Raw genomic sequence first — 12,706 nt, 5'->3', positions numbered from 1 at the left:
GTTTCGCTGCAGGTAATCAAAGTGTATAATGAGGACAAAACCAGTCGAGCAGTAGAGGTTCCCACTGACATCACAGCCCGGGACATCTGCCAGTTGTTTGTCATGAAGAATCATTGCATTGACGACCACAGCTGGACTCTGTTTGAGCATCTCTCTCATCTAGGCATAGGTAAGATTTCAATTCAATACAACTTTATTTATCCAATCAGAGGCAATTAAGAAAGTCAAGTCAAATCGACACAAAATCCTCCACATAAAAAATACTGTATACCTAATGTAACATTAGATTACTGTGTGATTACAGTGCCTTGCAAAAGTATTCAGACCCGTTGGATTTCTTCACATTTGATTGTGTTACAAAGTGGGATTCAAATGGATGTAAATCTGCTGGAAAATATATGCCTGTCTAGCCATAATCCCCAAAAGAATAATGAATAATGGGCAAATATTGCACAATCCAGGTGTGCAAAGCTCTTATAGACTTAACCAAGAAGACTCACAGCTGTAATCGATGCCAAAGGTGTTTCTAACATATATTGACTCATGGAGCTGTATACTTATGCCATGACTATATTTTAGTTATTTAATTTCTAATAATAAAAATAAATAAAACAATGCTTCTTCTACTTCGATATTGCAGAGTATTGTGTGTAGATTGTTGACAAGAAAATGACAGTTAAATACATTTTATTCCCACTTTGTAACACAATAAAATGTGAAGAAATCCAAGGGGTCTGAATACTTTTGCAAGGCACTGTATGTTGACGAGAATGTGCACAAGATCCAATTTAGTGAGAGCATAACCCTGCTTATAAAGTTTTTAAAAACTCTTTATGTGGCACACTGCAGTGTGATTCTGCTCTTTGATACCACAAGTTGGTCAGCAAAGACTGAATTGTACAGCAAAAGTGACTATTGTCTTCTACTGGTGCGTCCTAACCATTTCTCAGCAGCATTCTTCGCACATAGATTGCATAACTTACCCATCTGTTCTGTTCATTATTTCATTGTCTTTAAGCATTGATTTAGCTGGAAATGTGCTGTTCTCATTCAACCAGTTTAGTAAAGTGTGTCTTAAAGTTTGCAGTGTTCCTCTGAGTCTCTTCTCTTCTGCATATACAACAATATCTACAATATTGTATGCAGAAATATGTACTATGTACACGAGAATAGCACTTAAAAGTATGAATTAAAACAACTTTCCAAAGTGGTCCTCAAATTGGCATGACTATAATCTGTTAAAAAAATATAAAAATACATTGAGGTAAATGATAATTGAGAAATGAATAATTCCACTACCCAGTATACACTACTGGTCAAAAGTTTTAGAACACCTACTCATTCAAGGGTTTTTCTTTATTTTTACTATTTTCTACATTGTAGAATAATAGTGAAGACATCAAAACTATGAAATAACACATATGGAATCATGTAGTAACCAAAAAAGTGTTAAACAAATCAAAATATATTTGAGATTCTTTAAATAGCCACCCTTTGCCTTGATGTCAGCTTTGCACAATCTTGGCATTCTCTCAACCAGCTTCACCTGGAATGCTTTTCCAACAGTCTTGAAGGAGTTCCCACATATGCTGAGCACTTGTTGGCTGCTTTTCCTTTACTCTGCGGTCCGACTCATCCCAAACTATCTCAGTTTGGTTGAGGTCAGGGGATTGTGGAGGCCAGGTCATCTGATGCAGCACTCCATCACTCTCCTTCTTGGTCAAATAGCCCTTACACAGTCTGGAGGTGTATGGTGTCATTGTCCTGTTGAAAAACAAATGATAGTCCCACTAAGCCCAAACCAGATGGGATGGCGTATCGCTGCAGAATGCTGTGGTAGCCATGCTGGTTAAGTGTGCCTTGAATTCTAAATAAATCACAGACAGTGTCACCAGCAAGGCATCCCCACACCATCACACCTCCTCCTCCATGCTTTACGGTGGGAACTACACAAGTGGAAATCATCCGTTCACCAACACCGCGTCTCACTTTAGACACGGCGGTTGGAACCAAAAATCTCAAATTTGGACTCCAGACCAAAGGACAAATTTCCACCGGTCTAATGTCAATTGCTTGTGTTTCTTGGCCCAAGCAAGTCTCTTCTTATTATTGATGTCCTTTAGTAGTGGTTTCTTTGCAGCAATTTGACCATGAAGGCCTGATTCACACAGTCTCCTCTTAACAGTTGATGTTGAGATGTGTCTGTTACTTGAACTCTGTGAAGCATTTATTTGGGCTGCAATTTCTGAGGCTGGTAACTCTAATGAACTTATCCTCTGCAGCAGAGGTAACTCTGGGTCTTCCATTCCTCTGGCGGTCCTCATGAGAGCCAGTTTCATCATAGTGCTTGATGGGTTTTGCGACTGCACTTAAATAAACTTTCAAAGTTCTTAAAATATTCCAAATTGACTGACCTTCATGTCTTAAAGTAATGATGGACTGTGGTTTCTCTTTGCTTATTTGAGCTGTTCTTGCCATAATATGGACTTGGTCTTTTACCAAATAGGGCTATCTTCTGTATACCTTATCACAACACAACTGATTGTCTCAAACGCATTAAGAAGGAAAGAAATTCCACAAATGAACTTTTAAGGCACACCTGTTAATTGAAATGTATTCCAGGTGACTACCTCATGAAGCTGGTTGAGAGAATGCCAAGAGTGTGCAAAGCTGTCATCAAGTCAAAGCGTGGCTATTTGAAGAATCTCAAATATAAAATATACTTTTTTGGTTACTACATGATTCCATATGTGTTATTTCATAGTTTTGATGTCTTCACTATTATTCTACAATGTAAAAAATAGTAAAAATAAAGAAAAACCCTTGAATGAGTAGGTGTGTCCAAACTGTTGACTGGTAGTGTATGTAAATGTGATATTTATGTTGTTTTTTTTTTACCTGTTTTTGCTTTGTCATTATGGGGTATTGGGTGTAGATTGATGAGGAAAAAAACGGTTTAATCCATTTTAGAATAAGGCTGTAACGTCACAAAATGTGGAAAAGGTCAGGGGGTCTGAATACTTTCCGAATGCACTCTATCTGTTGGCATTATAAAGAGACCATAAAAGATTCCTGGATGTCCTGCTTATTCACTCCTGGGAACCAGTATTCTGCAAGCCTCAGCATCTGTTTTGCCATGTTATCATACTGACACAAAATACAGTTTTTCCAGTGCCTCTATGCAGATACATTTTAGTCATTTAGCAGACGCTCTTATCCAGAGCGACTTACAGTAAGTAGTGAGTGCATAAATTGTCATACTTTATTTTCTCCATACTGGTCACCCGTGGGAATCGAACCAACAACCCTGGCGTTGCAAGCACCATGCTCTACCAACGGAGATACACGGGACTTGTACAGAGTGTGTCTCAAATTGCACCATATTCTCTTTATAGTGCACTACTTTTGACTAAGTCCCATAGGGCTCTGGTCAAAGGTAGTGTACTATATAGGGCAGTCATACTCAAATGGCGGACCACGGTCCGTGTCCGGACCCAGCAAAGGGTCAATATGACACAAAACACAGTCATTTTGAGCAAACGTATCCCCAAAACACAGAGGTGAGAACGAGAAAAATATATCAGCTCAAAGCCCAATATGCGAGGTGACAGCCCAAGAAAGTGCAATGGAGCACTCACTGAGAATAGCTTGGCTTTTGGGAAAACGTAAAAAGTCATTTACTGACACAGAGATGGTTAAAGAATGCATGAGTGAAGTTGCTGAGACCATGCTTGATGGTAAACAAAAAGATGAGCTGAAGGAAAAGATCAAACAAAGAATTGCACTCACACCATTTGTGCCAAAGTTCAAAGTATTGGCAGGAGATAAAAAGTGTAATTTCTCTCATTAGTCATTGATGCAAGGCTCAGAGTGACTTGTGCATGCATGGAACACAGTCTGTGATGCAAGGCTCAGAGTGACTTGTGCATGCATGGAACACAGTCTGTGATGCAAGGCTCAGAGTGACTTGTGCATGCATGGAACACAGTCTGTGATGCAAGGCTCAGAGTGACTTGTGCATGCATGGAACACAGTCTGTGATGCAAGGCTCAGAGTGACTTGTGCATGCATGGAACACAGTCTGTGATGCAAGGCTCAGAGTGACTTGTGCATGCATGGAACACAGTCTGTGATGCAAGGCTCAGAGTGACTTGTGCATGCATGGAACACAGTCTGTGATGCAAGGCCCGGAGTGACTTGTGCATGCATGGAACACAGTCTGTGATGCAAAGCCCCGAGTGACTTGTGCATGCATGGAACACAGTCTGTGATGCAAGGCCCGGAGTGACTTGTGCATGCATGGAACACAGTCTGTGATGCAAAGCCCCGAGTGACTTGTGCATGCATGGAACACAGTCTGTGATGCAAGGCCCGGAGTGACTTGTGCGTGCATGGAACACAGTCTGTGTGTGATGCAAGGCCCAGAGTGACTTGTGCATCCATGGAACACAGTCTGTGTGTGATGCAAGGCCCAGAGTGACTTGTGCATGCATGGAACACAGTCTGTGTGTGATGGAAGGCCCAGAGTGACTTGTGCATGCATGGAACACAGTCTGTGTGTGATGCAAGGCCCAGAGTGACTTGTGCATGCATGGAACACAGTCTGTGATGCAAGGTCCAAAGTGACTTGTGCATGCATGGAACACGGGGGGCCAGTACGAAAAATGTATGCACTCACTAATTGTAAGTCGCTCTGGATAAGAGCGTCTGCTAAATGACTAAAATGTCAATTGGATCACTAAACACAGTCTGTGATGCAAGGCCCAGAGTGGCTTGTGAATGCATGGAACACAGTCTGTGCACTCTGATTTTCTTTTCTATTGGACTCTCCTTTGTTCTCCATAAAATGTGCACTTTAGTTTATTATTATTGTTTATTCAATTAAGAGAAATGCAAGGCCCATGTACATTGGCTAAGTGACTTATTTTGCATACAGATTACTATGCAACCACTTTTGTTCTTCAGCAATGTTGTCACTTTATTATATTTTTGTAAAAAGAGAAACCATTCATTTTTTAAATACTTTTTGTTGTACTCATTTCTTAAATTTCTTTGAAGCAGCATGACAAATAGTAATAGCCTACTTACTACTACTGTGGTCCTCTGTAGCTCAGCTGGTAGAGCACGGCGCTTGTAACGCCAAGGTAGTGGGTTCGATCCCCGGGACCACCCATACACAAAAATGTATGCACGCATGACTGTAAGTCGCTTTGGATAAAAGCGTCTGCTAAATGGCATATTATTTATTTATTTATTTTACTACAGTACAGCCTGTACAATGCACATTTTCATAGTCAAAATAAAGAAGTTGTTTGTAATTCATTCAAATGTATCTGATTGGTCTTTTAATGTATTTAATAGTAGTCCTGAAAACATTTGATATAAAACCATGTATCCCAAATCATAATATGGACAATGATAAGTTTGTCACTATGCTGTACTAGAGCACCGATAAATGACAATATCAATTCTATCAGGACTTTTCCCACTTAGGAATTTTGTGTGACTGGACCTTCTCAAATTGTATTTGAATACCCCTGATATAGGGAATAGGGTACCATTTAGGACACCCACACACATTAGTTCCTCTTAACCTTTAGAGCCCTTAGAACCTCCTATAACAATATCTGGCCTGATTCACTCATAATCTTGGTCAAGCCAAATAAAGCTTGTGCTCCTCTTGTACAATTAGTTGAAGTACATCTGCTTTCACTGAGTTTATAATGAAGTGCTGCTCAAATTAGATGTAACAGTTTTTGCATTATTCATTCTCATTCTGAAAACCCTCTCAGCACTTAATGCAGAGCTGCTTTTCAGACATGAAATGGGATTCCTGATTCATCTATTTGTAAAAACAGGCCACTAAAGATACTAGATAGACATTGCTGGGCAATTCCACGCTAACAGAATGATGCTGAGACTTAAAATGTATGCCAAACAAAAAAACAATGATTGCAAAGTTAAACCATACAACTCTATGCACAAGGACGACTTTAAACAATTTCCTCCGAAAATTGTACAAAATCCTATTTACTTGAACAGTGCAGATGTCAAGTTTTGAAACGGTACAAACAGTACAAACAGTCCTGACCAGAATGACCAGCAGCCCACCGCCTTGCCTTGACTGTGGTCATACAATGGGAATCACTTGGCCTCAAATGGCTGTGCAGTGTTCCAGAGTCCAGACGACTGCCTCCAAACGACTGCTTTCCATTGGAACAGTTAATATTCATTTGAGGTTCAAGGAATTGAGTAATGTTCAATAATATATTGAAATAATAATAATACCCACAGAGCCAGGACTCGTACTGTAATTCCCACCTTAAGCTATGTATTAATCTATCTCTAAATAAAGGGTTAATCATCAATCTGCAGGGCTTTAGAGGTAGCAAAGCACATGCCCTGCTCTTGACACAGGCCTTATTGTACTGTATGTGGGCCCTGGGCACTAAACAATTTATATTACTGTTATGGTTCTGAACAGCTATAACCACTGTAATATGTACTGTATGATCACGATTATATGTTTGAACTTCTGATAACTTTATTCTAAACCTTGATGTTTGACTATATGGTATTGTGACAAGGAACATGGTTGGATACTGTAGATTTGACTAACTTTACCTTTCTCACTTTCCTCTCCCTCCCTTTTACTTTTTGAGGTCTCTACGTTGACATTTCTTTCTCCTGTATCCACCAGAAAGAACCATAGAAGACCATGAATCTGTTATGGAGGTGCTGTCCGGCTGGGGCATTGACACAGACAGCCGGCTATATTTCCGGAAAAACTATGCCAAATATGAATTCTTCAATAAACCGCTGGTAAGACGAGGGTGTGATTAGCAAAAACGATTGTGAACTAATTTATACGTTAAACCGCCTGTTTTCTAAATGCACTCAGCTTGACCAGTAATGGACAGCTGATGTGAAGAGCCTGTGTGTTATGACTGATGTTGTTTTCATATTGATAGGATTTTTTCCCAGATCACATGGTGTCCTTATCAAGTGAAACCAACGGGAATATGAACCATTCTCAGCTAATACAGGTATCTATTAAGCTACATTCTACATGTCTTCACTTTAAAGTTACAGAGTTAGGGCCAGTTTCCTGGACACAGATTAAGCAAAGGGTTACAAAGCACTTTCAAAGGAGATTCTCCATCCAGATTCTCTAATCTCCAAGACCAGGCTTAATCTGTGTCCGGGAAACCGCCCCCCACTCAGTGTTGCTGCTACAGGATTTAAGGAATATTTTCTGTCTGACAGACATTTCTCAACTCAAGCACTTGTCCAGAGATCCATGGGCACCTTCATGCCAAAGAACAAGGCAGGAAGTCTTGGAAGAAGTTCTACTTTGTCTTGAGGAGGTCAGGTCTCTACTTCTCAAACAAGGGGACATCAAAGGTCAGTAAATATCATTGATATACAAGTGTGTAGTCTAGAAATGTTTCAATATTAAAGTAACTGTCACGTGTTCCAGATTTCAATGAAACATGGCGTTTAATGAATTGCAATATGAATTACAAAGATTTCCTTCAAAATATTATTATGAATGTTAAAAAGCAGTCTTTTTGCAAAAAGCAAGGTGATTTAAGGAGAGAATTGAACTTGTTTTACCTGCTGCTTTATGGGTTCATTTGAGAAGTCTGTGTCAATTTGCCAGCGGGGTGTGGTGTACAGTAGGGGAGTAGCTAGCTCTATTGTCCCCTGGCTGCTCTGTGGAACTGGTTGAGCTAGCTTTCCCTCAGGTCGGATGGCATGCCACTGCCAGAGACTGAGCCCTCAACACCCACCGCTGACAGGTGAAGCTTAGACCTGCACAGCACTGTGCCAAGCCAACTACTTCCCCCTCTCCCAACTACAGAATAGCTGTTCTTTAGACTAGAGTACAAAAGTTAGATTTTACTTAATTCCTTTAGTTTTATATGATGTGATTTATGATCATGAGTACATTGGTTTTGGCTACAATGTTGGTTTGTGTCATACATATTGCCAGTCAACACAGACAACGATACCTACAGTCAGGTCCATAATTATTATACCCTTGATAAAGATGTGCAAAGAATACTGTATAAAATAAATAATACAAATATTGAGCTATATTGTATGCATTTGTTGTTGTTGAAATTTTGTTTAACAAGTAATTTAAAAAAAAATCTAAAAATATATACGAGTCCAAATGATTGGCACCCCTGTTTTCAATACTCCAGCACCCTCCCCTTTCGAGGATAACGACACAGAGCCTTTTTCTAAAATGTTTAATGAGATTGGAGAACATGTTGGGAGGGATCTTAGACCATTGCTCCATACAAAATATTTCCAGATCCTTGATATCTTTCGTCTGCTCTTATGGACTGCCCTCTTCAATTCAAACCACAGGTTTGATTAGTGCTTGGGGTTATTGTCTTGCTGGAAGATCCACTTGCGGCCAAGTGTCAGCCTCCTGACAGAGGCAACCAGGTTTTTGGCAAAAATGTCCTGGTACTTGGTAAAGTTCATGATGCCGTTGACCTTAACAAGGGCCCCAGGACCAGTGGAAGCTAAATAGCCCCATAACATCAAAGATCCACCACCATATTTTACCGTAGGTATGAGGTACTTTTCTGCATATGCTTCTGTTTTTCAATGCCAAACCCACCACTGGTGTGTGTGGCCAAAGAGCTCAATTTTCATGTCATCTGACCATAGCACCGGTTCCAATCCAAGTGCCAATACCATTTATCTATGGTCAGATGACATGAAAATACAGATGTAGGATCTTCATTTGATCACCCTGTTGCAAGAGAACTTTCATGCAATGCAGGACATTTTTTACTTGTAGGTTTAAAACGGCTTCTGAAGTTGATTTTCCCTTACAAAAAATGTATCAACGACTACAAAAATTTCCATTAATTATAATCCACAAAATAATTCACATTTCCTGTTGCTGCAGGATTCTTATCTTGCTGTAGCAAACTGGCTCAAATTAAGGTCCTACATCTGTAGAGCTCTTTGGCCACGCCAGAGAGGAAGAGGCGAAGCGAGAGGTTTCACTCTGGCTAAAATCTGTGCAAAATATGCATTTCTATGGGCTTATTTTGGACCTAAGCTCATCGTCTGCCTTTCGAGCAACGACTTCCATTGTTAGGGCGGAGACATGAGCGTCTCGTCATTGTTTTACGCTGCTGCTACTCTGTTAATGATTTATGCATAGTCACTTTAACTCTACCCACATGTACATATTACTTCAACTACCTCAACTAGCCGGTGCCCCCGCACATTGACTCTGCACCGGTACCCCCCTGTATATATAGCCTCCCTACTGTTATTTTATTTTACTTCTGCTCTTTTTTTCTCAACACTTTTTTGTTGTTGTTTTATTTAACCTTTTTATTAAAAATAAATGCACTGTTGGTTAAGGGCTGTAAGTAAGCATTTCACTGTAATGTCTGCACCTGTTGTATTCGGCGCATGTGGCCAATAAAATTTTATTTGATTATATACAGATCTCTGGTCACGCACACCAGTGGTGGGTTTGGCATCGAAAAATGGAAAAGTACAACAAATAAAGGCCAAATCCCGAGTTATCCCTTTAAGGTCAACGGCATCATGACCTTTTCCAAGTACCACGACATTTTAGCCAAAAACCTGATTGCTTCTGCCAGGATGCAAGACAATAACCCCAAGCAAACATCAACATCCTCAAAGAAATGGTTAATTGACATTTTGCAATGGACATTTCAGTTGCCGGACTTGAATCCCATTGAAAACCTGTGGTTTGAATTGAAGAGGGCAATCCATAAGAGCAGACACAGGATATTAAGGATCTGAAAATATTCTGTATGGAGGAATGGTCTAAGATCCCTTCCAATGTGTTCTCCAAAGTCATAAAACATTTTAGGAAAAAAATGGCATTATCCTCGGGAGGTTGATGGTGCTAGAGTATTTAAGATGGGTGCCCATATCTTTTTTATACTTTTTTTATTATTACTTGTTAAACAAAATCTCTTTCTCTTAGCAATTGTATTAGTATAAAATAATTTGAGCATACAATATAGCTCAGTATTTGTATTATTTATTTTATACAGTATTTTTTGCTAATCTTTATCAAGGGTGCCAATAATTATGGACCTGACTGCACCTGTGCTTTACACTGTGCAACAGGGAAGTGAGAATGTTGTGTCGCAGTCCCATAAAGTTTGAACAATGGTTTGCTTTGTGGTCCTTTGCTTGGGAAATTTATTTTGCCTTGGCTCCCCGACAGTGTTCTTATAGTATAAATAAAGCTCCTATCACTTTGTCACATATTTGGTCCTATCTTGAACACTAAATATACATACTAGCCACACCTACAGTGTAATGGATAGGGCAATAAATATTTGCTTGACTATGTTGAAGTGTGCCAACCTCGTCCCACCTCTCAGCTCAAAGAAGTCTGCAGTTAAAACAATGATCGCTTTTATTCTGTGATCTCAATGGACCAGGGCACTTTATTTGCTTAGCATCTGTCCTCACACTGGGCACCCCTGCATTGTTCACATTTCTACCCCGATCCCTCACATAGTTGGATTTGTAATGGAACTTGAGGCTACTCTACAGTGGAATGCAAGAAGAACCCCTCGTTGCAATGGAGCATCATGTGTTGGGGGGTGATGTGACATAAAGGCCACACAATAATGATCACCGAAAGGCATGTGGAGATTTGAGACGTTTCTTGTTTTCTATTCACAGGAACCAAGGCATCTCCAGTTTATTGCTGAGTTCAGTGACAGCGACGTCTACATGTTACTATCGGCGAGAAAGATACACGGAGCGCCTACGGACTATGGCTTCTGTGTCAAGGTAGTTTTGCTTTTTCTATCTATAAACCTATACTTTGGTGTTTTACAATGTTGTTATTCAATTCAATAGAACTTTATTTATCCCATCAGGGGCAATTAAGAAAGGCAAGTCAGTTCCGAGTTATGTTTGGTAAACTCATGCTTTCTCTTCATGATGATCCTCCACTCCAGTCTACTAAGTGTGGCTCTCCCCGAGACCTCAAGCTGTTGTGTGCAGATGATGAGCAGACCAGAACCTGCTGGGTCACTGCCATGCGCCTCTTTAAGGTACAGTCACCATGCTGCCCCCTTATCACATCCTCTGTCTGTTTGCATCCCAAATTACACCCTATTCCCTATATAGTACACTACTTTTGATCAGGACCCATAGGGGTCTGGTCAAAAGTAGTGCACTATGTAGGGAATAGGGTGCCATTTGGGATGCAACCTATGTCAAGTGTCTACAGATCTACAAAGTCAGCACAACACTAGTAGTATGGTCTCTCCTAACACCCAACTGGCTACTTACTGTATGCCATCCATCTATGCCTCATCATGTCTGATCAGTGCATACTGAACAACGTTATCACTTACTGTTTTGTGTTGCAGTATGGGTTGCAGCTGTACCAAAACTTCATTCAACCACACCAGAAACAGAAAGCTTCACCTATGGTAAGTGGTGTGTAAATACCAATGTGCCGATACACTGTTTAACAGCACATTACCCAGGACACACAGTCTAGTATTCATACTGGACTGATTTTCCAGAATAGTCTAAAATGAGAGTATTTCCCCCTCAAATTTAAATTCCAGTATTCTGTATGAGTAAACACATGTTCTATTTTGGGCACTGGAACATGTTCGAGGAGCCTGGCTCCTCTAAAAATAACCAGAGATCAGCTGCTCTCAGACTTAACACCTCGTCACCTCTACTTTGCTGTCAGAGGAACGCACAGTGTCCAGGCATGGGTCTGGGACCCTGATCTCAGCCCTGCAAAGGGAAGGGCTAGGATGCATCTGAAATGGCACCCTATTCCCTATGTAGTGCACTTCTGGTCAAAAGTGGTCAAAAGTAGTGCACTATATAGGGAATAGGGTGCCATTTGGGACGCACACCTAGACTAACCCTGCTTCTGGGAACATGCTTGGGGAGTTAGGTTAGGGTACAGGATATAGAGAGGGGTCATGGCGCTGCTGAATCTCCTTTACCCTGCCATACAGCCGCTACAGCCTAGAGCTATCCAAACTCAACTGGCGGACCGCGGTCCGGGTCTGGACCCAGAAAAGGGTCAATACGGACCGGACAACATCGCATTTTGTTATATAAAAGTAAAGAAATTATTTTTAGACAACTTCAAAAAAATCTACTGGGCGCAGCGGCCTCTAACTCAGCAACCTCTCTTTCTCTCTCTCTCTGGAAGCAAAACCCACCTCAACTAGTGCCCTCCCTGTCTAATCGAATTGTGTGGTTATATGCAAATACAAGAGGCTGCACTTACCCAATCACATCAATCCAAATATCCTCTGCGGAACCTTGGGACAAGCAGGCAGAAAGAAACAGAAAGATTTGACCTCGGTTCAACTGTTAATATCACAGATAGAAGGAGCTTAGTTATCAGTATATTTGTTAATATGGCCTGTAAAAAAAAAAAGGAAAAGCTGATCTATTCAAAGACAAGTGGACGGAACAGTATCTATTCATTCTCCCCGCAACTAGCACAAAACCAATGTGCCTGATATGCAGCGAGTCCGTAGCCCTTGTGAAAAGTGCCAATGTTAAGCATCATTATGACACCAGGCATAGTAATTTCGATCAGACGTATCCCCTGAACACGGAGGTGAGAACAAACAATATTAACCAACTAAAATCCCAATATGAGAGGTCCACCAAAGTCCTTGTCAATTCC

At 40.6% G+C, this 12,706-nt stretch overlaps 1 protein-coding gene across 1 annotated transcript in view; it reads left to right on the top strand.

Moving 5' to 3' along the window:
• The window catches only part of LOC311143723 (growth factor receptor-bound protein 14-like), a 49,241-nt gene that overhangs the window by 23,418 nt on the left and 13,117 nt on the right, over positions 1-12,706 (top strand). Inside the window, exons 4-10 of the mRNA XM_084179596.1 lie at positions 13-169; positions 6,701-6,822; positions 6,972-7,046; positions 7,267-7,404; positions 10,711-10,821; positions 10,992-11,087; positions 11,409-11,471. Coding sequence (XP_084035722.1) covers positions 13-169; positions 6,701-6,822; positions 6,972-7,046; positions 7,267-7,404; positions 10,711-10,821; positions 10,992-11,087; positions 11,409-11,471 — 762 coding nt within the window. The remainder of the gene's footprint in view (positions 1-12; positions 170-6,700; positions 6,823-6,971; positions 7,047-7,266; positions 7,405-10,710; positions 10,822-10,991; positions 11,088-11,408; positions 11,472-12,706) is intronic.

This window comes from Coregonus lavaretus, assembly GCF_964263955.1.
Source record: "Coregonus lavaretus genome assembly, chromosome: 16".
In the NCBI taxonomy this organism is placed as follows: Eukaryota; Metazoa; Chordata; class Actinopteri; order Salmoniformes; family Salmonidae; genus Coregonus; species Coregonus lavaretus.
The sequence above is the reverse complement of the archived record's forward strand: the minus strand, read 5'-3'. Positions and strand labels throughout refer to the sequence as shown.